At 35.3% G+C, this 26,462-nt stretch overlaps 1 protein-coding gene across 21 annotated transcripts in view; it reads left to right on the top strand.

Moving 5' to 3' along the window:
- GPHN (gephyrin) overlaps nucleotides 1-26,462 on the top strand; it is a 269,974-nt gene that overhangs the window by 127,044 nt on the left and 116,468 nt on the right. For 14 of the 21 annotated variants that reach the window (XM_085580343.1, XM_031505004.3, XM_085580345.1 and 11 more), the window contains one exon: nucleotides 12,321-12,413. Coding sequence is in view for 16 of the 21 variants with exons in the window: in XM_031505004.3 (XP_031360864.1) it covers nucleotides 12,321-12,413 (93 nt within the window). In the remaining 5 variants the exon portion in view is untranslated. Of the gene's footprint in view, nucleotides 1-3,576; nucleotides 3,768-12,320; nucleotides 12,414-22,012; nucleotides 22,052-26,462 lie in introns of all 21 variants that reach the window. The other 7 variants (XM_077784089.2, XM_085580334.1, XM_085580335.1 and 4 more) reach the window with 3 other exon arrangements.

The raw sequence follows: 26,462 nt of genomic DNA, 5'->3' as shown, positions 1-26,462 counted from the left end.
GCTTGAACAACCTTAGTACCCTAGCAGATTTTAGTTTCATTTATACCAGCTGCAGAAACAGTTCAAAGGTGATTTTGAAATCTCTTTAGTATTCTGAATGCTTTTATTATCTCCTGATGCCAAGGAGTTTTGTTGTTAGGGATGTATCAAGAAAAAATGAGCATTTTTAAAAAATGTTCCGAAAGAGAAATGACCCAAAAGTTTCAGCTTTTAGGGAAAGAAGTCTTTCTGATATTAATTGTTCTGAATTAGTTTTCTCCTGAGTATAAAAGTTGAAATCTTTGAGTGCAGTGGGATTGGCTGATGCTAAGACACCTCTGCAAGCTGAAATGGAAGCAGATGATGGCTTATCAAATTCTATGGTAACAGCTTTCACCCAGTATTATATAATAGCTATAATCCTGTGGGCCTATAAGGGCCTATAAGAGAGATTCTGCATAGACTGAATTCTCAAGAATGGCCTTTCCCGTCTCTCTTGTAAGTTTGGGTCAGTCTTATAAATGCAAGAAGGTTCTTTCTCTACATTTTACTCTTTGGATGCTTACACTCGCATAGGAATAAGCAATAACCTAACCAGCAAGGCAGTCTATTACTAGTTCATTCTATTATTCTTTTATCATGCTCTATCTTTATAGAAAAAAGCAACTAGGGCACATAGGGAAAAATCTTTTTTCTGTAATGATTATAGTTACTCATTTTTCATTGCCTTCAACAGCCATTAACATATTTTTTGCATTAATAACTGTCAATGAATTTCAATTGATTTTTAGACTATCCTTATCACTTTTGAGAATCATTTTCAGGGTCTTCAGGATTACTTCTACTCAACAGGAAATGGAGAAGGGCAGACAATCTAATCAGATCCAGAATAATCCAGTCTTCTTTCTGTTATATAAAGAGAATGGTATATACCTTTCTCTTTTGTGTTTGCTTATCCTTATAACAAGAATATATCAGAGCAGGAAGCCCATAACTTCCTTATATTTAGAGAACTAAAGGACATTGTTTTGAATGAGGGTGCTTCTTTACTGATGCTTTTTTATTTTCTGGAAGCTAAATCTAATGCATATTATTTGACCTGGGAGGTCATTCACCATCTAAAACTGACACTATCATAGATGACAGTAAGATCGTAGCTTTAGTTATGCCACATGGCCTGTACATGCACTGGTTGACTGAAAACATCTTATGCACAGTAATCAGATGTTAGAGAATTAAAATAGGTGATAGACAGTTAAAATCTCTCAGCCAGTGGCAGAATACACTACAAATATGTAGAGATGTCATCTAGGCTGGCTTCTTTATTGCACAAGAGGAGCAGCTTTAGGATATTGTATGATTCTAATAAAAGTTACCAGGCAATATCAGAGTGCTGTTCTGGATCCATACATTGATGCTCAGAACAATGATTTTTTAAGTGAATGGCACCATTATAATGCACTGTAGGAGCAAACATGGAGGTTCTGAATACATCTGAATTACATTATGTAATTACTCCAACTATGGAACTGTTGTGCTTGACATAAAATAATTGTTGCAGATTTTCAGGATCCCCAAAGTATGCTGGCACATCTTCTTAACAGCAATTTCTCTGCATATTTGCATAGGCAATTGTATTGACAATGTTATTTGCCAAAGACTAATTAATCTGTCATAAGATCCAGAAATTAAAATGTCTTCTCTAGAGGGCAAGAACATCTGAATTGGTAGGGAGGTATCTTTTGACTGCCATGCATTCCAAATTGGTACCTATCTACTAATACCCTTAATTCTGTTGTGGTTAGGAAAGAGCAGTGTCTGTGTCACCACAGTCATTCCATTCTGGCTTGAACAGTATCAGTACTTGGAATTTAGGAGCTTATAAGCATCTTTTGCAGTCATCCTGCCTTTTTTTTCCACACTGATCATATGGACTAGTAGACTCGGGCATTACTGAGGCCTCATTTTTCACACAGTGAAGTGTACTATTTAAACCAAGAGAACATTTTGGGTAGGAGGGAGACCATAACCTTTACATGTGCTACAAAATGGCAATGGTTTCACCTCAGGAGGAACCTTTTATCTGTAAGGCCTTGTTTCTGAGTACTCTAAAATGTAAGAGTTTTTGCCATGCTGCCTGTGGTTGTGCTAAAATATTGTTTTAGCATGTCATACAGAGGCCTGGTTTAATGGAGCCATACAGTAATTGTATTTGGATTAGGCTTGTAAAATGGTTCTTTTTTCATGGTGCATTGACTGTAAGTTGCTACAGTTGGCAAACATAAAGAGAAATATTCAGTAAAGACAAATCTGTGTGGTTTTCATTTTGTGATTTCACCATGTTCTTACAGTGGGTGTAGTCATGAGCAGCTATGTGAGAAACTTCTTTTGTAGTCTTCATAGACATAATATTTTAGCTCTTCCCTCTCACTTCAGTCTGTGCCAATCTTGAGGCTCTCAAGCCAAAACATTAATCAATCTCTAGGGCAGTCAGGTTTTGCTTCTTTCCAGAGCAATGATAGCTAGTAGCATGATAGTTTAATCGAGGCATACTCTGTGAGAAAATGATATTGTCTGTATGACATGTTTGTTGCTGCTTTGATCTCAGCTCTCTGAATATTTGTGATATGTAGTTCCTTTGATTGCTCTCTGTATTTTGGTGAGGGTACCACGTTACTCTCTCTGAGTACACTGATATTCACACATTTTACAACTCACATTTGCCTAACAGATGATCAGGATGAATTGAATTGTTCATGACTGATGACAGTTTCCCACTGTTTGTGCAGTGGAAAACCACTGTATCACAGGACTACTTCTTCCCTTTTGAGCTCTTTAATTCTTACTTCTGCTTACTCCTTCTGCTTGTGTCTAGGAAAGTGGTACATTTGGAGATCATTTTCTCAGCCAGCTAGTGAAGTATATGGGTCCTTATAGTTGCTATTTTACATACTACCTATACATGGGCAGAGTGCTCTTCAGTCATCCAGGAGTCCTTCTTGAAGTGGTGCTGAAGATCCAGAGTAGCAAGAAAATTAGTCCTCCAATACTTATTTCCAGATCTTATGCTTCTTTGATTTAATTTTATACTTTATATTTTTGATTTCATAAGGCCTTTATAATTTCTTTTCAAAGGTCCAAGTTTTCTAGTTTGCTTCTTTTCTTGTTGCACTGTGGGAATATCAAAAAGTTTGGCTGACTTCACACAATGATTGTTTAGGTGGCTTTCTGTCTCTGAGTAGATCTGTTAGATCTCTGGACAAACTTAGTATCTTTACTGTATGGTATTTAGACATGTGCTGTAAGGTCACCTGGAGTTCTCTCTTTGCTTTCACCCAGCATTGTCATAGTCTAATAGGATCCAGGGCTGTTTCAGCCTTCAGTGGAGTGATGCTGCAGTTGTTTGTGGGAGTCCTCAGGCCTTCTCCTGGATGGGAAAAGGCAAAGGTAACTGATCAGAGTGAGTCATTGTGGGAATGTACATGCAGACTCAAAGAAGAAAGGTTACTCATCAGTAACTGGTGTTCTTTGAGAGGTATAGTCTGCATGTACATTAGTCTCCTACCTGCTTTTCCCCTCTTTCTGAATCTCTTTCAGGTTTGATTGTGCATTTAAGAGGAACCGCAGTGGTGGCGGATGCACTCTGCCCTGTGTGTCAATGCCTCAAGCAGGACGAGGGGAGGAGTGGGAGTGCCCCTCCCGGGACACTCCAGGGCAGCCCACAAGCCCACCCACTCTTAGAGTATATGTATGGACTAAGTGTCTCAAAGTACTGCAGCTGTTCATTGGTAGGTAAATTTTCTTTACTGTATTCTCACAGGTAAAGCAGTAGATTTTACTTTTAAAACCAGTTTAATTCATTGACTCTATGGATGATATGCATGAACAATACATGTGGGGGAAATTTATACCACAAACTGCATTACACTGAGTAGTTCCCTGTCTCTCTAATGGTTTCATCTCTAGTCTTTCCCCCAGCCTAACCTTATTTAGAAATTTAAGTTTGTCATTTCCATTGAGAGCTACATGAAAACTTGAGATCCTATAAGTTGTAACATAATTTAAAAAACAAAACAAAGTAATGTCATTCACAATTGTAGGTAAGTGTGCGAACATATAAGATTGTATTTACTATTAGAAATCGAGGCTATAAATGGAACTGGATTCTATAAGAATCAGTTACATTTATGCTAGTATATTGATCTTTAAAACTAATTAGTTGCAGAAAAGCCAAAATTTGCATTTAAACATTTTTTCCACAGCTGACCTCGTGTGTTTTGTTCTTTTTAATCATAGAAGCCTTGTAGTAATTTTCTAATTCACTGCACTTCCTGCCAATTAAAGAAGTAGACATGGGATATAACCTAGCTTAAATGGGAGATGTACTTGTTCCCGCATGCAAGTATGCACATGCAAATTCTGCAAATGCTTCTTTTCAAGTGAGTTGAAGGCTATTACAGAAATATGATTCTGAGGTGTTTGTACTGGGAGTTCTCTGAGACCTGTCACCTTTCCAAATATGGTGGACATGCTTTTACGAGTTCATTAAGGTTGTAGCAATTAATATTGCCTTGGCAGCTCAAAGAAATTTGCAGTTGTTTTTCTGTCACCTTGCCTTTTTGGTAAGATTAAGGTGTAGTTTATCTGGGCTTAGTTACAGCCTGGAAATTTTGCTTAAGCTTCTGATCTGTGGTACATGAGATACATGTACCGTAGATATTGGTACACATACATAAAATATTATGAAGAGTTGTAGTTTTAGAAAGTTACTGGCTTGTGTGTAATATCAAGCTGCCTATGCACATTCTGAGAAGAAAACCCAAAGCATACAGTTTTCTAAAGAACCTTAGATGAACATTGTGTGTACACAAAGGGGAAGAAAATGTAGGAAAAGCCATCTTGTTGTGCCAAATAATCTGAAGTTTATGGCTCCAAAACCAAGCAGGTATTCTTGTGATAACAGATCTTTGAAGTGCTGTTTTAATTTAAGAAAATTTAAAAAATTAAGAGAGAAAGTTTCTATCTGCTGTTAGTAAATAGTATTGGATTCATTTATTTGATTTTGTGCTTTCTTTTCCCTTTTCATTCCAGTTGCTATTTAGCTTGTATTGTTGTTAGCTTGTGTAATCAAAAAAAAAAAAAAAAAATTAGATCTCAAGATTCTCACTAGGAAAAGTGATGCTGGGCAAGGAAGTATTATGTCTTTCCAAAATTTTTAATTATTTTCAATTCTTAATAAAACCAGAATTTGTATAACTCTCTAATATTTATTCTAGTGAGTAAATATTATATTTTAGAGAGATGTGTTTTATGCATGGCAGAAATGAGACACATTGAACTTTGGATGTTTTACTAATACATTTTTATTAGGTAAAACTGATCATGTGCACACATAGGCCCACACTTACGTATATAGCTGTCAAATAGAGTCAACAGTAAAGGTCTTTGTAGACTCAGACACATTTGGAGAGTTTGTAGGTTTTAATGCAATTTATTGAATCATACATTAAATTCACTATTTTTCTCCATTATAGTATAGACATACAAAGACTTGACTAATATGTCAAGGTATGTAGCTTGAAATAAGAATCCCTTGTTTTTCTGAGAGGAAGTCAACCTTGTACATGGCCTCTGCTATCTTTACCTCTCTCCATCAAAATAATTAGAAATTCTTTTGCCAGTCTCAGTTCTTAAAAGGGTTGACACTTCCAGTCATGATGGTTTGACCAAACACTTCAGTGTTTGCACATCTCTCTGCTACTTCCCTTACTTGTTTGCATAGATGAACTCTGTTGATGATTGCACTTCAGTGCCTACTTTTTTTTTTTCTCTGTTTTAGGGCTAATTACCATAAATAGTAGGTTTTAGAAGACATTAAGTACTTTTTAAAAAAGACTATGTTACAGACTGCATTGGTATGTTGAACCTTGAAATACTTGATAGCTGCAATTTACTTTAAATGGAAAACGCCTGTAATTAAATTTCCATTTAAAAAGTGAGCCATTTATAGAGTACATTTTCATTCCATTCCTCCTTTAGTTTTGCATTTCAATAAAATAGTAACATTCTTATGACATCTTTTAATACATTAGTTTAGTATTTAAAAAAAACAACTGCAACATGACTGTGATGCTGGAAACTGCAAATTTTTTTGTAGAATACTTGAAAGGCGACTTACTCTGTTCTATAAAATCTCAAATTTTGAACAGCTCTATTTAGACGCAGTGAGATAGTTGCACTTCATCCAAATCTTTTGATGAAGTGTTTACACTGAACATATTCCTAACATTTCTCTTACTTTTTGCTTTCTGCTGGTGGGGAACGGAAAAAAGGAATGGAGGTAATAGAAAACATTACGCATGGCTTCATGGTGTTTTAATGTTTATTTTTCTGAAACTCTTAAATCACTTTGAGATTGATTTCATGGAAAGTTGTTCCTCCATGCATAAGTATCTTCAGGTCTTCACATTTCATGGAAGCTTTTGAACAATAAGTAAAGGATTGTGAGGATAAGAAATTAAACCTTTGTAAGAAGAAGAGCAAAAATACATTAAATTAATTCAAAGAATACACTAATATTTCTAAGACCTTCCCTCCTTTTCAAACTTAATGTTTTACTCTGCTCTTCATTGCCTTTCTTGATGGGTATTCTTATTCTTGCATGGTCCCCAGTATATGATTTTCCTTTTTAAATAATGTACAAGCCATGATCCACTGAATAGAGAAGATTCAAACTCCTGAATAAAACAATGAGAAACAAATGGGTTACTTTTACCTTTCGTTCTTCTTTTCTCCTTTGTGTGCTGTGACATGAATTTCTGATTCATGTATGCTCTCTCCTGTCATAAAATCAGGCTTAATCTTTAGTGAGCTGGGCTCTGGAGTAGTCCAAGCTACATAAGGTTGTAAAGGTTGTAATGAGATCTTAATGTGCAAATTCTTGTATTCCTGGAACTCGGTGGTTGAAACTACATCAAATTTTCTTAGCAAATCTGTGTCTATGCAGTATTTCTCTTCTTTGATTTGTCTTGCCATACTGTCATTCACTATAGTTTCTTCATTGTGATGATGTTAAATCATCATACATTAAATTTATCTTGTACACTCTTTCAGCTTGAGCACAAAAACTGTGAAAGAAAAGTAGATTGATACTTATTATGGCTTTTTACTTGGATTGCTAAGGAAAGTTATCGTTATACATTTAAAAACATACTGTTCTATATTTCTCCTTGCATTTAAAAATGTGTTTTCCTAGAGTAAAGAGGATTTGCTTGCAAATACAAAATTTATGTAATTTTACAGAGCTTATAGTTTTGAGATGTGTTCTGGAGAGCACAGACTTCTGCATCTCTGAACACGGTCAGTAGTTTGTCCTGGAAGCTACAGTGATCTTTTAAGTAACATGAAGTTGTTTTAAGAATACTTCTGGATAGTATGCATGTCTGTAAACCAGCTTATATTGATGTTTCAGCTTACCTATGTTTCAAAGTCCAATTTAATAAATGTATATTTTTTCATAATTAAATTTCATATTTTACACTTACAGTTGTTCAGCATTTTAAATTAATTTTTTACATATTTTACTTATTGTGCAATTAGTGATGCATATAAGGTGAAATAGCTTCATGATTGCACTGTGCTGGAAAAATCTAGCATGTGCCAAAATACTAAACATCTTTGTTAACTATAGAAGTAAGAATTGTTTAACTAGTTTCAATACTGAATATAGAATGAAGGAGTTCTGTATGGATTCATTATGGAAACCTGTCCTGTTTATACTGTTTTTAGCATTTCCCTGTTCTTTCTGGGTGTCTTAAATTATAACAGTGTACATGTCATGTTCTAGTGGCTACGATATATGAAAATATGTACGTGTATTGTATTGAGAATTATTTTTACAAACCTTGTATTGTGAAGTAGATTATGTATAGATCATAAAAATGTATGCATGTTTATCTAAGTGGTAAGCACCAGAATATTGACTTGAAGAAAGATATTCTGGTAATTTTCGAAGCATAAACACGTGGGAGCGTTATCACAATCTCATAGCAGTGATGGCAAAAATAGGACAGTAAAAAAAGGCAAGACATGCCATAGACTGCAGCATCATAGAAAAGGAAAAGTCATCAGGACTTCAGCTCTTCTGTGTAGGCATTTAACCTGATGCACAGTGACCATTTTCATCTGCTTTGTAGTACTTTTGCTCCAGTTAAGGGTCGTAGTCTCAATGTCTGTGTGGAAAATCACCATACAGTGGTGCTAAGAGGACTGGAGGAGACTTGCAGCCTGTCTCAAGTTTAAATTTCTGGCTAAGATAAGTAATCCACAAACCTTAGTTACCTTCGAAGATCAGTTCCTCTTGTTCCAGAAAGGAATCCCTAATTGTTTTTCTGGTTCACTTACATAGAGATTAAAGGATGGTATGTTAGTGGAGGTACAAAATAGCCCATTTTCCTATCCATTGTAACTGTATATTCTGTGATCAGGTTTCTTATGTGTCATGGTGGGGCATTATCCCACAGAAATTATTAGTAAAGAGGAGTTATCGTAAATACAACAATACCTAATGATAAACATGAAGAGTTGCTGGACAACCCTACCAAATTAGAGCATGAAGTATTTTCTCTCTCTTGAACCCTCTAGATCAAGGTCAGGTTGTGTAGGGAAGAGCCTGAGCCCTGGAACTAGTTGTAAATACAAAAGGAAATTCCCAAATTTGCTGGTGGCTTGCTCATTGCAGCCTAGACTAATGGCAGGTTTGACTCCTGGACATGGAGATGCTTAAGTTATCTCCACAGAAGGAAATATGTCTCTGAGTGTTCAAGTGACTGAAATGTCAGGTAGTGCTAGCTTAGGTGTGGTGCCACCAAAATGCATCTGTACAGCTTTTAGACTTAGTGTATCCTAATGTGGTGGTGCCTTTATGAATTGGCAAGCATGTACTTGCCATACACATAGGGTCTCTGCACTGTGCCACACCTGTAGGGATTTTTTCCATGAGGTAATGATCTTTATTGGCCTTTAAATCATTAAATTTAGATGTAAAAGAGTAAGAATTCAGAGTAAAAATGAGGCAAGATTTTTCTGCACTGGTAAAATTAACACCGGTCATGAGAAAATTCAAGCATCAGAAACAAAGTTTTTGATGAGTAGTGTTGTGATTGAAGTAATTTCAATATTGGGCAGTGCATAGGAAGTCCAATGAATAGTTCCAGGTTGTGGGAGAGAGGGAGCTGACAGAAACAAGAGTTCTTTGGAGCAAGAGATGGAAAGAAGTTGTTTGTTATACCTAAGGATTTCTTACTCATTTGAATGAGGGAAATTTAAATGTATTTAAGAGAGAAAATGTGAGAAATTAGGTAAAGAGGACAGGGAACTAGATCTAATTTAAAGCTTAAGGAGACAACTGGCCTGACATTTTACTTCTGTGCATTAGAAAGACATAATATAATTATTTTAGGACTTCAGTGAAATCTGAAATGTTTGTGTCCTTTTGGAATAAAATTATTTGTGGAGGAACTGTCTGTAATTACTTCATTTCTGTTACATCTTGACTCAGGAAAATAACTGATAAAGCTTAATTTAGGATACTAATAGTTAAGTCTTAAGCTATTTATTGGTTGAGTTGTTTTTTGTTTTTTTCCTGGAGTTCTGTAGCTTTGTTTTGACTTTTAAAAACTTGGTAGTAATTTTACTGGACTGTTTTCAGAGCCAGCTACTGTATTTTGTATCCATCAGCATCATTCCATTGGCTTGAGAGAAATTATAGTGCTTTACATAATCTGTTGGCCTAGCCATTTTCTATTGAAAGCTTATAATCAGTGAAACAATAGAAGAGGAGAAATATGCATTAAAAATATTAAATGAAATTTTCTTTGGTTGAAATGTTATATAATAATTTTGCTTGTATAGCATCAGTAAGTCCAAATATCAGGTCACTTGCCTAGAGAAATCTTCATTTGAAGACAGAGAAAATTCAGTTCCCTGCAAAGCCAGTCCAGAATCTACCTGTTCCGAGTCCACCATTTGTTCATAATTGATGATTATGGGGCTTCCTTTTTTAGATACTTTTACAGCAATGAGAATATTTCATGGGACACAGTTTTTTGGGTTAGAGAGAAAATAAATAAGCTGAATATAAGATGTGGGTATTTTTCCATGGTTTTAAAATATCTAAATAACAAATTTGCACCTGAAGTACAATGAAACCCAAACTTACTACCTCATAGTTAAAGGTCTTCTACTTGAAAGCTCAAAAGTTTCTTTACTGTAACTAGAACTTGGTGGAGAATTCTCTCTAGGAGTCTGCCTTACACTGATGCAGTAGCAGGAATAGGCGCTTAATTATTGCTTGGTTTAATTGAAGAGTTAGGATATTGATTTCTTTAGTTTTTTGTGGGATATCACATGCCTTTTTCTACCCTCATTAATGGAAGTATTACTGAACTGTAGCAAAATGAGAACAGAGGAAGGATCTATTTTCTTGTTAAAAGGAGTTTGGCAGATTATTTTTTTTATCTAAAGATAAATTCTGCTTTTTAAAAAAAGATCCAAACCCCAAAAATCTATCCATCCTGTTTAATGTAGGAAGTTTTTTCCCTGGTTATATTAATTTATATAATAAATGCAATATTAAGGTCTATCTTTGCCAAACACTGAGCTTCTCCAAAGTGCTCTCTGGAATTTGTACCTGTTTAAGTCAAGACAAATTTGTTTCTAGATGATGGAGATACTTCCTATTTGAAATAAATTTCCTAATGCATAACTATGTTATTGAAGAAAGAATTTTAAGACCTAAAATCCTTTTACTACTGTAATTCACATTTTTTTCAAAATGTAACACAAGAGCTATAATTACTAGTTCATTTATTTATATACAAGGTTGAGGCATTATCCCTGTTCCTTTCCCAAGCTTATTTGAAATGTTCATATAACAAAATTACAACTTAGTGAATTAGAGAGTTATTCTCTAAAGGGGTAGAGTAAAAAGATGAATATGATATTAATAAAGACAAGAGAGAATAGAAAAGACAAAGTGGAAGTAATGAGTAAAGAAAGGAGAAATAAAGACAGAACCTTTGGTTTTGCCACTTCTTCAAGTAATCCTTGGATATATTGGTGTGGTGGGGCTTGCAGTCAGACACAGGTGTATTCTAGTTGCAATTTTTAAGTGTCTGTATATGATCCTTCTGTTAAATAGAAGTTGCATAGCAGTACTAGGCCTGAAAAAATATAGCTGAGGATTACCTAAATTGGTTATATTTTTTCAAATGTTCCAGACAGTTTTATTTTAAGCTTTTTAAATCAGTGTATTTCTCAGAGCTAATTTTGTGATAAATAATAAGCTTTAAGCCAACAATCTCCAAATCTGTTCCTTCCTTCCTTCCCAATATAATACTCCCAAAACTTAAATTTGCCCTAAATATTTTCAAATAATGTTGTTTCTTTGCTAGAATACAGATAGCTGTCTCAGTAATTGATTTGATCTGTGTAGATGGATAGTTTACTATGTAATGAGTGTACTTAAGGTAACACAGTGAATTTGCACTCCAAGCAGACATGCTCCTGCTGTGTGCTGGCCCACAGGTGAGTATGAAGGATATGTGGGATAATCACATTGAGATTAATTAACTCTTCTTCTCATGTCAATTTTTTAACATAGTTTGAAAACTAGTTTAAAAAGTCATTTTTTAAATGAATGCAAATCAAATTAAATGCTTCTCTAATATCATGAGTTATCCAGTATTCTAAGTCATGGAATTTACATGACAGATTTCTTAGTCCAGCTTTGAAATGGGTATACACACTCCTATTGAGATATTAGGTGAATGTAGGGAAGATGATTATAGATCATCACCTGCTGCATCAATTGCATTATTGCATCTTTTGGTAGTTAGGCTTACAGATACATGGTTCTTGCTATTTTCAGGCTATCAAAAAGTGCAGTGTGAAAACCAAAGTTACTGTAACAGGAATCAATTATGTAATCCAAATTAAATGTACATACTCTATTCATGTGTATCAATGAATTTTATATTTATATATCAAAATAAACAGTGGTAGAAATTACAAACTGTGAATTCTTGTTTTCCAATTCAGGTCAAGAAATGAAGAACTGAATTTCAGTTTCCATATACAAAATAGTATTATGTAGATACTTGCATTATTCTGTCTTATCTTAGTTATAAATAGTGGTTTAAAATCTTTGTATGAAGAGCCATGAGTGGTTTATAATTCTCCATATTGTGTGTGTCTCTGTTTTTAAGGCATTTGAAATCTTCTAGTATTATCTGAAATAACCATTTCTTGCTATATCTGACAGGATTCATATTCTCTTTCAGGAGACGCTGATAGATTGGTGTGATGAAAAGGAACTTAATTTGATTTTAACAACTGGAGGAACAGGGTTTGCACCACGAGATGTCACTCCAGAGGTGAGATAGTCCTGGAATAGAAAAATCTGCCATTTGGTGTAAAAATGCATGAGTCTGGCAGGGGGAGGGGGGGGTGGTGTGATTTTTTTTTTTTGTTTTAAATTTCCTCTGTAACTTTACTTTGCAGTACACAACCTGGAATCAGAAAAAAGTAATAGAAAATATAGCACAAGAGAATGACTCTGACCTTGTGTTCTGACCCAAAACGATTTTTAAACTAGAATGTAGTATAGTATAATGGTTTTCCAGTCCTCTCACTAAACAAAATTTTAATGGCTTTGTGGTGTAATTTTCCTTAGCACTGCAGTGCAACACTGCTAAGCAAAATCTTGTGTGGCTTTTGTTGTGTCTTGTGCAAGGAAGAGTGGGAAAAGAGAGATGGATCTACTTGTCAGAAAAATCTAAACAGGCACAGAGGTGGAGGTAACCTGCATCACTAAATGTTGCTCAGGAAAATTGTTTACATTACACTTATCTGAAGCTAAAGTAAGGAAGGATAAATGAGAAGCTTAACCTAATGACCTCATGGCCATGAGTTATGTGAAATGACTGTGTGATTGTTCTTGAAGTATTTTGTTATTTATGGTTCCACATTAGATTAACATGAACTTTTAAAATCCCGTATTTTATTTGCTGTGATTATGTTCACTAAAGGGAAGAATTAAGATTGAATGAGCTGTGTTTATTAGCATCATTAAACATACCTAGATTTCTCTTAAGTACTTATGTATGTTTTCAATTTCTTAGACTCTTAAGTTGATTTGAGTTCTTTATAGCATATCTACAAAGCTTTTTACTTACAAATGTTATGTTGCATGCCTGAAGTTCAACATTTTTTTACGTTAGGGATCTACAAACATTTTTTAATTTATTGTATAACATTTGTGTAACTAGAGAAACAAGTAAACAAAAATGCTCCTGTTCATTACGGAACTAAAAACCTTGAGTAACTAAAACTTGGGGTGGGGGGGGGGGGGAAGTGTGTATATCAGGAAATTGAATCAATGTTCAGATGAACACAGTGTGGTACCTAGAGAAACCAAGTTTGTGGATTATTCACTTTGCTAAACCCACCACAAGTGAAACGTGAATTGGTTAGATTTGTCTCTTGCTTGCAAACTAACATAATGCTTTTGAAGGTTGTGTAACCTGGACTGTGTAGAGGGAGGGATGGATTTCTGCTTCAGTTTTCCTTTGTGCAGGGTCAAGCCTAGGCAGCAGTACCCGATGAAGCATTGCAGCCAGTGCAAAAAATTAGCTACAGATTCTCAAGCAGCATTTGGGACAAAAAAATAAACAAATGAGAACTCTGCACACAAACACCTAGTATGTTCTTTACACTGCTCTCACTGCTGTTTCTTTACATTGCTGTTACTCAAACGAATAACACAGGAAGGGATGATTTTTCTCATCAGTTTTGTTGAGTAAGCCATTTTGAAAGTTACCTGAGTTGTTATTGTGTCTCTGTATAATAAAACCACATTGATATAAAAATCATTAATAACTTGTACTGAAGAAAAACTGCATTGTTTTTAAACATAATAGATGACTTGGACTGATCATAACAGAACCAAGTGTTCTGACTGTCAAATTATTCCCATATTTAAAAAGAACTCTACATAGAAGAGTCTTTACTCACTTTTCACTTAATTAAGTTCTGACTGTCAAATTATTCCCATATTTAAAAAGAACTTACACAGGAGAGTCTTTACTCACTTTTCTCTTAATTAAGTTAGATTAACTTTAATCACAGTAGAGATATAGAATCCCAGGTTTATTACAAAGTGGTGATGACAACCATTGTTCCTATGATAGGATTTATTACATCATTCAGTTGAACAAATGATTTTAAGAGAAGAAAATCATTTGCCTGTATTTGTCATACCAAAAACATACTAAGAATCCTAAGGTTTGTCCCCATATTTTTTGTCTTTTGGTCAATGAGAAAACCCAAAATGGAAAATTCATTATGTCAACATAAAATGTGCAACAACAAGCTTTTAGGAAGACTTGCATTGATGTAGAAAGTGGTTTTTACCCCTTGTGTTTATGGTGTTGGTTCAGCACTCTCTCATCACTGAGCTGACAATGAAAGGATGCGATCATGGTATTGTGCTAGGGAGATGTCATCTTTAAGATGTTAATTTAAAACTTTTTAAGAATTGAATTTGATAATGGAAAATGTTTTACTATTTTCCTTAGCACAGAGACAGAAGTCTGTTGAATCATACTTCCGCTGGTGTGTTTCAGTCCTGCTTCTCCTTAATTCCCCTGTACTTTGGATTAGAAAGCAGGTTTCTCTGTTTCTTTTCTATAGATATATAATTGTACAAACACAATAAGGGTAGTTCCCAAGAATAATTGCAACCCAAAGATTTAATTGTATTTTTATCAATTTTGAATTGATAAAACTGAAATTAAGTGGCCTAGCATAATGTAGCTAAAAATGGCTACTTGATACCTCAGAAATATGTAATTAAGCATCCCAAAATAGTAGTTTCCTCACTCACTTTGCCTTTTGAACACTATATCAGAACCATTCCAGGTTATTGCAGTTGTTTCAGTGATGCGTAATAACATTTTTGCTTGTAATGGAATAGAAGATTTTAGGATTATTCACAATATCTGATTTTCTTGCCTCTCGTCCCTAAATTTATAGCCTCAGTCTAATCAGTGTGTCGAGAGGAGCTTTTGAATTAGTTCCTAGGATTCACATTTTGAAGGGCAAAGGTCAATTTACTTAGGCAGTGTGAATATCCTTCAGTTTCTTGCCTACACAACTAGAAGTGATGAAATGCATGTGGATATTTAAAAAACCAAATTCACTCAGTGGATGGCTGGAGCAAGTATGTTATAGGCATTACTAGTGAATGCTGGAATTCTTAACTGTTATGGCAGTTGGGGGTAGCTGGAATTTGTACTAAAGCTGAAGTGTAAGCCTAGTTTTGGAGATACAACGACTTTTTTTTACAATGTAATTTCACACATAATTTATGGGAATAGTCTTTAAATCTCTGCTGGAGTTTGCTCATACAGTCTGCTTGTTGATATAAAAAGTGTTTGTTGCTGAACAGAGATCCAAGTATGCCCAAAGTTTATTTAGGGAACTTTCGTTTTGTATTTGTACACGCAAACATTTATTTCTTGGAACTACAATACTTCAGTAGTAGTTCTAATAGAATGTTGATAACAGTATGCATTAACTTCTGTGAAAAAAATTAAATAATGTTGCAGCATATTTATCAATCACTTAAATACATTAATATTGCAGAATCCTTCTGCAATATTAATGTATTTTCTCTGTTGCTGTTTCTCAGTGCAAACTGAAAGAAAAAATCTCATGTATATGGGTTCTCTGCTCAGTCTTTTTCTGTATTTTTATATTTATTCTTTTCAAATTTGTGCTTTCAAAAAATTCACTTTTCTGTCTCCTAATAGTCTCCTAGCTGTTTTCTTATCCTTTGTCTCTAATATGATTCTGTGTGAATCTTGTTTGCCCATCTATGAGACTTATTTTATGTGCTTAGATAATAACGGTGGAAATCAATGTATTGTCCTCAACTGATGATAGACATTCTTGAACTGTGTCACAATGTGTATTCACAAGTAGTTCATCCACACTGCAGGTAATTTTGAGCCCTAAGATTTTAAGATAATACTTAATAAAAAACACAGAAGATCTGTTTTCCAGCAACTAACACCAGACAGATGTTTCCTTACAGTCATTTCAAGTGTTCTGGAAAGTTTCTGAATCTCCTTTTAGTTCTTGCTGTTTATATTCTTCAATATTTATGGACTGGTTTAAAATTTATTTAGGCACATAATTGTTTTCATTTAGTCTGAAAATATATGGACATTTATTTATTCTTTCATCAGCGTTCTGTAAGAACTCATGAAAAGAAATCATCGTTATCCGGAACTCCCTTCTATTCGTGAATGTTTCTGAAAATTCATGCTCAGGATGAACAAAATACTCCAAACATACCACACAGAAGCCATGTTTGGATAGAAGAAAGTCTCAGTTCTTCTGTAGTATGTCTTTTTATATTCAGTTCAAAGTTGCACCAGCATTTTTATAATTATTGCCAATTGCGAATTTTCTAACATCCGGCTCTTCCCTATTCTCCAAGGTTTTTTTTTTTTTCATGGATTTTTTTCTTCAAATTACATTTTACTTCTGCAGACTATTTTAATATCTATATTCTTCCATTTCTCTGTCTCAAGTGATGTTGGAAACCCTCTTGATCTCTATTATTTTCAGGTTTTATGTGGTTTTTTTTCTATTTGTTTGCTTCCACTTGAACCTTATTAATGAAATGAGATGCTTATGACACAATAGGATAGTCATGTTGCATCCATACTCTCACAGCAACACATTCCATCAAAATAACACAAATCCACTGAGACTTAATCTTTACAAATAACAATTTCTATTTAATAGGCAGCAACTTAACTAGAAATAATGTATAGGAGGTTTTTGTCCTCCTTGGTTCAAATACTGCCTTTCTAGAGCAGCAGGATTTCTAGTATTGTTTGTTGTAGATATAGGACTACTTCTGTTCTTCCTCAGCAATACTTTATTACTGGCACTGGACCAAAAGAAAATAATTTCCATTTTACAAACTTTCACTTCAGGATGGCTCCATAGTGTGGATGAATGAAGCCTTCATCTCACATGGAACATAAGTAATTTTGTGGTAGGAATAATATGAAATTGTACAACCTCTAATAATCCAGGCTAATGTTTCAGTTTTTCACACTTCAATATTCCAGGTACCCTCAAATTTAATATCTGTTTAAGAAAATATTTTTGTAGTCTCTTTTAAAACTGTAGCTTTTCCTATCTATTAATTGAGGTCTTGCTCCGAGTTAGGTTTGATTTCTGTGGTGAGCTATTTTGTAACTGTATGTGCTGTGTATACATGACATCTGACTCTGTAACTTGCCATCAGACTTTTGAGGCCTTCATAGTTCTTAGAAAATTGTTTCCATCCCAGCTTGCTCCTAAAGGATTGGCATTACAGGTCCTTGCTACATGCATCTAAGCTACAAAGGTGCTTAAATGGAGCAGATTACTCTGCGACAGACTTCTTCCAAATTCTGTGCTACTCTTTCAGGAGTTTATGAGCAATTCTGTAAAGTACTGTTCCCTTTTTCTTAGTCCTCCAGGCAGCTCTTAGTTTATATGATTAGGTCTTTATCTAGTCTGCTTTTATTTTTCAACAAACTTTATTATTTGATATACTGTATTTAGTGTTAAAAAATGCAAATATATTTATGTGCCATAAAACTTCAGTTTAAAATTATATGTTTAGATTTTTAATCTCTCTTGGGAAGGCATGTTATTATAGCAGAATTTACATATTTAGTTGCAGAGCACTTCACTGAACATCTATGACCAGTTTCTTTGAGAAGCAGCAGTATACAAATTATTTGCACCACATAACACAATGTCAGTTTACAGAAATACATGTGTCTTGAGAAATTCCACTCTGATTTAGCTGACTTACAAAGACCTGAATAGTGCCTTCTCTCCTCTCTCCCCTCTCCCTAGCACATGCTCATCACAGAAGGGTTTGGTTGTGCTATCACTAACTGCATCGCTGCATGGAAACACCTGTGAGCTGCTCGGACTCCTTCAGTGAGAAATGTGAGGGGCAAGAAAGGCAGATCATATTTCAGCTCCATTTACTCAGCTATTGGGGGTTATGCAAGAAATAAGACCATCAAAAAAATACAGATAATACTTGTCTGTATATGGGATTGATGTGTCTAAAATGCAAAACTGCATATTTTTATTGACATTTCTTTTAAAATGCTTCAACTGTCACAGTGGATATAGAAAAAGGTAAGAAAATATGATGGTAAAAATATGAAGGTTAAGAAGATGCTTTCTGTGAGAGCTACACAACTCAGTCTGTTTAGCTTATCATGAAGAACACTGATAAATAACTTTGGTTTTGCCTGTACTTTCTTTGGGAAATAGTGTACAATACTAAAGGCTTTGTAATGTACTGAAGACTTTCTTTACCTACTGAAGATAATTGTAAAAATAGCTGATAATAGAAAGCTTGAGCCAGAAAATCTAATAAAATCATAATAATGAAAGGCTTTATATGTTTGGGTTAGGGTTTGTTTAAGAGATTAATCACACAAGCAAATTCCCTGAAGCACTGTATTCTTCATTTTGATTTTGTCAAATTGACATAGTTGGCTAGTGAGAGAAATGTCTTATAAAACTGAAATTATCTTGTACTTCTTGCAGAAATCATGGATGATGTTAAATGAATCATCCTGCTCTTACAACCTTATGTTCTGTATGTGTTAGATGAGAAGATAGTTTGAATAAAATGGATCCTGAAATTAATAATGAAACAATTTTATATCCTGAATTCAAAAGGAATTAGTGAATTGCTTTGGTCTCATTTTTGAAAATGCAAAATTCTGACAATATTGGCTGAGAATGCTGGGGCATATATCTTTTTAATTACTTAACTAATGTATTAACCTTTTAATAAAGTTGTCTGACCATCATATCATAAAGGTAATGCTAATAGGATTCCATTAAGCCTTTGGTTATTTTCACTCATTTGATGATCAGCTTTTATTTGCCTTTTTTGGGGTGTTCTTAATACTCTTAAATAGAAAATAGAGGCTGTGTTTTTTGACTTTCAAACATGTAAGAAATATTTGCAAGCTTTGCTGAAAAGAACAGTAAAATAGTAGCAAGGAGTTTGAATGTTTCATAAAATAAGAAACAAAGCCACGATAATGAGCCAGGAAATCTCACCCTTTTTATTACATTTTTAAATGAAAGGATTTTTTCCAAGGTAATTTTGGAATGACAGTTGGAAGAAGACTGGTATGTCCTGAGAGTGGACAAATGGTTCCTGTGTGAGTGAACCCAGTATTTCCAGAAGTACACCCAGACGAAAAACATGATTATGGTGTGCTTTTTTAATGGGGTAAAGAGAAGGGTTTTCCTCCTCTGAGTTTTACTGATGCCTTTTAGCTGTGTTTTCACTGTAGAGTCCACAGTCCATGTGGACATTTTTCCATTAGTTTAAATAAACTGGCTTGTATCTTACTAGCAGTGTAGCCACAACAGTAAATATATCTTGCAGTCCTTTCTGTAACTGGGAAGCAAAATAGGCCTGCCATAGGACTTCTGCATAATGACATTTTTAATTTGGAATTTTTGGAATTTTTTTTCCCTCTTAGGAATTTTAAAAAGTAGTTTCCAATAAAGTATGACTTTGGAGAAGATAATTGAAAACTGAAAAAATGAAACATTAAGTTCAAGCAAAATAATAGTGAAAATAGTGTCAGGCCTGAAATTTTTGTCCTTAATGTGTAATTTTTTTCTGGTGATGGTCTATTACAAAGAGTTTAGTTAAAGCTAAATATGGGGAAAATTAACAAAAAAATGATGTGGACATGTTATGAAGACTTCCCTGTGAAGGCAGCTTAAAGACATAATAACTAGATGGCAAATACTAGTTTGGATTTAAGATGTATGAAAAATTGAGTGAGTTAGTCCTTTTGACAGTAGCACACCAGAGTAGCAAAATGACTCATTATTAATATTGTTGATTGTTAAAACTAATAAGTATTAAAGAACAGAGAATTTCTCATTTACTTCTTCCCTGCTGTGTAGGAGCTTTTCCAGCCACTAAGTGTCTGGAACTAGAAGAGTCTTGGAAAGCAGCTGCCTTTGGGAGTTATTCTTAGGATTATAACTAGTTCTTCTCCTGCTTTTGCTAATTGCTACCACATGGAGCAGTGAAGATTTAGCAAAATGTTGACTCAGTGTAAGTACCAAAATAGAAAACCAATATGACTATTGTCACACTTAGGCATGAAAGTCTTATCAGTTATGGACAAGAAAATAATTGCTTTTTCATCTTTATTTAGACTATATTTTAGTTTCTTGTCCCTTCATGAATATATTCTTTTCCTAGTTATTCTTTCATCAGAATATCTAAATAGTGAGGGTGCATAGCCTACTGTTATTTATTGTTGACATTTAAACTGTCACTGGGTTTGTAAAGTCCATATTTTCCTTCACAAACAAGCATTTTCTTATGGTACACTGAGATCAGTTTGTCATAGTTCATTTTCATTAAGCTTGAAAGATCTCCCTTCAGAGAGAAGGTGATAGCAATTTTGTTCTTGATGTGGTACATCTAATTTTGTGTTCCTGCTGGCCACAAAATCGCAGGATTTTATAAAACTGCCAATGCATGCCCTTACCTTGTACTCTGGTATTTCTGGTTCAGCCAGTATTTGCAGTTCCTGTCTGGTTTATGCCTTTACTAATCCTATGATGGAAGTCTCTTGGTCTTCTCTGCCTACATTATTTGCCATTTTGCTCTAAGTTCAATATGGGAAAGTTTGGGTATGGAAAAAAATTCCTATTTCATGACCCAAATGTATAAATTTGAAGTTCCATTAACCTCTGTTATTCTTGTGCCTTGCTCTGCTAGAAGAATGAGTGGCTGGTGTTAAGAGGTCAGTATAAACAAAGTTCCATCAGTTTAGCCTATTACTACAGTATTCTTTAAAAACTTTGGTGCATATGAGTGCATGGCAGGTTCGTACAGGTTCTCTTTGCATCTTTTCCAAATCCTAAATCAGCAAGGGCACAGCAAAAGCTCATGATTCCTTTATATTATCTAAGGTCCTTTACAGTTTGAAGAGGGAAGAGTTGGCTTCTTGTTTCATATTACTGCCTTGTCAAAGTGAAGTGCAGGTTTTCAGTGCTGACAATAAAAAGTTAATGTACAGGTAGCTAAATGCACACACAATGTGGACTTCTAAGTAGACAGAAATAGTGAAGTTTGATTCTTGGTTGTTTCTTCTAGTTTCTAGGTAGAATAGTGAATAAAAATCTTATGATTTAAATGGCAGGTGAGTTAAATTACTGAACTTTATTTTAGTGCTAGGATTCTTCTCAGTTCTTACATTTCAGGGTTCATTGCATGCCTCTGAAATAAAGCAGCATCTAGGATTCCTGAAACAGTTTAATTTGTTTAAAAAACCAACCATGTTAAATAGCACAATGCTGAAGTTAAAGAGAAGAGACTATTGAAGGTAACAAGTAAGTGCTGATAAGTTTGATACTTAGAAGAGGGTTACCCCACAAGCTTCTTAAGACTAATTCTTTTCACTAGAGTGTGGGTGTGTCTCAGGCAAATTCAAACACCAGCCTGCACTAATAACGAGTAACAGTTAATGATGACCTCCATTTATCTCACAATTGGCCGGCAGTGGCTAATGGGTACTCCTGCTCAACTTCACAAGCCATTTTGCAGTGGATGTGGGAATGAGCTCACAAGACCAACCCCTTTCCCCTCTTATACTAGAGGTGCTAGAGGTAAGTGTGGTTTTGGGGAACAAGGGTGGGAGGTCATGAGATGAAAGTGATGTGGGCTTCTTAAATTTTTTACAAACCTCCATAAAGGCATGTATCTGGGGATGGGCAAAGATTCAGATGAATTCTTATTTTTTGCCCAAAGAGATTACCCAGTCCTAAATTGACATGCTTTCCTTGAACTGGGAGTCAGAAATCCCTTTTCTCTTCTGTTTTTCTGCTGCAGAAATTCCCAACTTTCCCATTATGTGGGCTCCAGAGAGGGGTAAGCAACATCTTCAATCCCACCCAATCATTTCCAAACTAATTCTTTGCTAGTATTTTTTTGCTTTTTAAATCATCATCTGAAAAAGTTTTTAGACACATTTTTCCCATTTGTTTGATTTTCTTGTGGATTCTCATATTTTTGTTTTATAGGAAGGTCCCATGGCCTCCCCAAGTGCTAGGGTCAGACTCATTTGCTGTTTCCATTTGTGTGCTATTCTCCTGTGGATTTTCATGGTTCACTCTGATGAAATGATATTACCAAAGGGTGAGCATCTAGACTCTTGGGACTGTTTCACTCATGGTATCCTGAGTTGTTGAAAAAGCACTGCCACCCTACTGCCCTGTCAGTCATTTGGCAGGCTTACGTTTTGCTCTTGCCAACAGTTGCATCTGATTGTTGGTAGGCTTTGGTATTTTTCTGCCTTGTCTGGGGACTGCCTGGTATTCACTGCTGTCTTACATTCTCTTTACCTGCTGGCTGTGTGGCATTGTCCTCCTGAAATCTTGGCCCATTGCCTGACTGTCTGGCATTGCCTCTTGACCAGCTAATTGCTTGACAGTGACTACCTACTGCCCTGTCCAGCATGTATCGCCTCCTTATTGTCCTTTCAATCTGATTGTACACGGGCATTGGCCTCCTGCTGCCCAGTCTCCTGCTCCAAGTGCCTGGCATTGCCTTCCTGCTGAGTGCATCTGCTGACTTTGTGGAGTTGCTCTTCTGCTGCTTGGCACACCTGCTGAATGTTTGGTACTGCTTTAGCAACTTGCTGAATGTTTGGCATTTTCCTCATGCCTTTTCACCTGATCCTTGAATATAGTGTCCTCTTGCTGCTCTGAGTCTGCTTACTCACTGATACTTGCTCTTTTGCCATCCTGTCCACTTGCTTTTATGCCTGGCGTTTTTATCATATTGTCCTACCCATCTGCCTAGATTTTATTTCTAAATATGCACCAGTCTGAAAAGATTAAGATGAATTGTAAGGAATGGGGAAAAACTATTGTCTGGCTCCTTCATGGTCTGATTCAGTTTAACGTACCAGCCAAAAACTGATCTCAGTACCAGCATTCAGCTTTTTTATAGAACTACTCAAAAACCCTTTCCCATCTTACAAAATAAAGAAACCAAACCCAAACCAATTGTATTTAGTCTTTGCTTCCATCACTTTATTTGGTAGGTGTAGTTGTACTGTATTAAATATTAAATTCAATAGTAATTAAATACTATAACCCTAATATTACCTAAGGTATCTCAGAATCCATGGAAGGTAGGTAATAACAGGAGGGAAGAACAATCTGTTGCTCAGGCTCAGAACGATTAAGGTTTGAATGTAGAGCTCTGTTCATTAAACACAGTGCAGTGGATCAAAGAAGCTAAATAAATTTTACAGGTCTCTTTATTTAAAACAGAGGTTGCAGCTAATCTAAATACACCACTGGATCAGTACACTACTACCAAACTGAAATGTGTCCTAATTGCTGCTTTCTACTTTTTCTGTACTGGGAGAATGGTCAATTGCTATTTTATAGCAACCTTTTGTCACTCTCTCACAGATTATGAGCAAGGACTTGATTTACATCTCTAAGGTCCATAGTAAGGGAATAAAACATTGTCACATCTTAGAATAAGTAGGATTTCCTGCTCTTCTTTTAATTCAACTAATTTGACCTCTTTTCCTAGCTCTGACACAGTTTTTAGCTTATTATGAGTGTTGTTGGGTTTGTGGTTTTGAATCCAGTAACAGCTAGGTACTGGAGAAAATATTCTGTCATACTGAATCCAGTCATCATTTCATAGTAAATTCTTACTGCACTTAAATAAATAGCATGTAATGTTCTTTTAACCTTAGCTTTGAATCTCTTCAGATACATTATTACTGCTTTTGCTATCTTCAAAGTTACCCTAAATATGTGAAATTATGTCTACAGTGATGCCTTGTGAAGGCTGACCTAGACCAGAGGCTGACAGAGTTAAAGAATAAAGTAGGCATTTATTAGAAGGCCTCAATGGGCAGCACAAGAATCCAGCCAGGGCTACACCCAAGAGGAACCAAATGGTCACAAAATGGACAACCAGTCATGAGGTCTCTCACCTTTATAAGTTTTGGGCCATTAGCATATTGGAGCTAATTTAGGTTATGAAGTCCCATCCTTCTTGTTTTTCTCTCTTCATTCTGTCATTGTTTATGCTCGTGGGTCTGAGATTTGGATCATTCATCCTTGGTCCCCAGCTAGAGAAGGAATTGTTTTGTCTACCCACTCTGAGAAGAGAGCTTACTATCCCTTAATATGAAGCTCAGAACTGCACACTAAAGCAGCACAGAATCCAAAAAATAGAAAAGGTACAACCTGAGACATCATAAGCATAGAGGCAGGGCAGCATTCCCTGAGTCGGTAGCAGCTTTCACCAGTGTAGGACCAGCTGTGGAATCAGAGAAAGACAGTGTGGGAGAGCACCTTGTTCCCACGGCCCCAGCACCAGCTCGCTGCTGTGAGGATGGCTCCCAGGACAGGTGGCAAAGTTCAGAGAAAGGCCCAGCAGAACCCTTCTCCCACCATTCATATTAATGCCTAGAAACCAGTTAACTTGTGTTCTGCTCCAAGGAGCTGGAGGATGTGAATGTCCACCTATATTTTAATCCTTTACTGTTTCTTAGCCTCTCCTGTCCTCTCTTCTCAGCCTTTCCAACCCTCCCTTGCTTTCCCAAGCATATTTTTTTTTCACAACTTCATAAACTCTTAAAGATGGTAGGTTGTCAGTCTCTCACTTCCCACCAGCTTCATGTTGTTGAAGGGTGTGGTGACAAGAACATGTCTCAATGGCAAATCTCTTTCTCCAAGCTTTAACTCCCAGTGTTACTTTGATGCTTCCCTAGGCTGTTGTTTGAGAAGCATAGCAGGGGCTGGAAGGGAGGAGGAATATTCACTCTAGCATTGCGAGGCTGCAGGATACTGCTAGAATTCACTTCTTATCCCAAGAAACAGGAGTAATTTGTTTGTGCATCCTTTCAGTTATTTTTAATATAGGGTTTTTAAAATTAATATTACTTCAAATATGTGGGGTTTTTTTTCAAATAATATTCGAGTTGCATGCATTTTAAACGCAGAAAAGCAGCAGAAGTTGGAGCAAAATAAACACTAAGATTTCCTTGAATGTGTGGAACTTTCCTTGCTGAAAATTATACCTACAACAGAACTGATGCAGTGCTGTCTGAGGCAGCTTCACTGTAACATATCAAGTTAAATCAGTTTTCTGCCTGGTACACATATTCAAATTAGTTCTAAAAAAATCTGTGATAAGTTGAAAGAATAAATTTTAGGTTTTTTCTTTTAAATAAGTCAACATTTGGTTAAATAAAAGTTTGCACACAAAGCCCTAGGAGTAACATTTTCACTGTAACAGTGATATACCACTTTTTTTTTTTTTTTTTAATAGGAGTTTTGGAGAGGTTTTTTTAATCTTTTGTCCTTCATATTTTTGGGGGGTGGGGAGGTTGAAGGTATTCTTTAGCCTATCCTGGGCTGATTTTCTACCAAAAATTAGCTTCTAAAATAGTCATGAGTAGTACCAGTCTTTCCAGCTCACCAAGTTTCCCTTTCCAGAATAACTAAATTTCCTGTTATCAGCCCAATTTTATCTCTGTTTTATTCCTGTTTTTTTCAGACTCTTTTCCTTCCTTATTATCTCTGATAAAAAACCCTGTTACAGTTCTCATAGTCATTTCCTGAACTAAAATATATAAATCTTGCAAATTATTATCAGGAAAGAGTGTTTATTGTATAATCTCTTTATTTCAATGCACTTTTTAATTTCCATTTATTTTTTTACAGTTCACTTTCTTTATTCTTCTCTATTTTCTAAAGGTATTTTTTCTGATGATAGCAACATTTCAGTCTCTAAGCAACTAATTTCTTCAGTTGTTTCTGAAAAGAAAATAAATTCCTAACTAACACAGGTCTTTTGGACTCAGAAAGTGTGATATATGCTTATTTTTCTACCTTTAGAGTTCCAGAAGGTGTTTCACTCCCTTGATACATTTAATCACTGCCTTCACTTTCATTTGATGTTTTTCAATCTTAAAAATAATGTGTCTGACAATGACTCGTATCAACTTGGAATTCAGATTTTATTATGTGTGTATGTTGCTTCTGGATTCAGATTGAAAAATTTATTTGGTTAATTTTAGACAAGAATGCTTTGAATTATACATGTTGGGCTGAAGAGCGTACATGACCTTTTGCTTGTCATCATTGACAAAGGCTTTTGCTATTACAATTAATTGATATAGAGTAAGTTCCAGTGTCTCTCTGCTGTTACCTCTTAACTTAGTTGGCCAATAGCTTTTGTTGGAAAAATGAGGAGATGATATTGCATTTAAGGTATAAAAATTTGACAGCAAATCAATCCCTTA

Source organism: Lonchura striata, chromosome 5, assembly GCF_050655825.1.
Source record: "Lonchura striata isolate lonStrDom1 chromosome 5, ASM5065582v1, whole genome shotgun sequence".
In the NCBI taxonomy this organism is placed as follows: Eukaryota; Metazoa; Chordata; class Aves; order Passeriformes; family Estrildidae; genus Lonchura; species Lonchura striata.
This window is presented reverse-complemented; position numbering and strand designations above follow the sequence as displayed.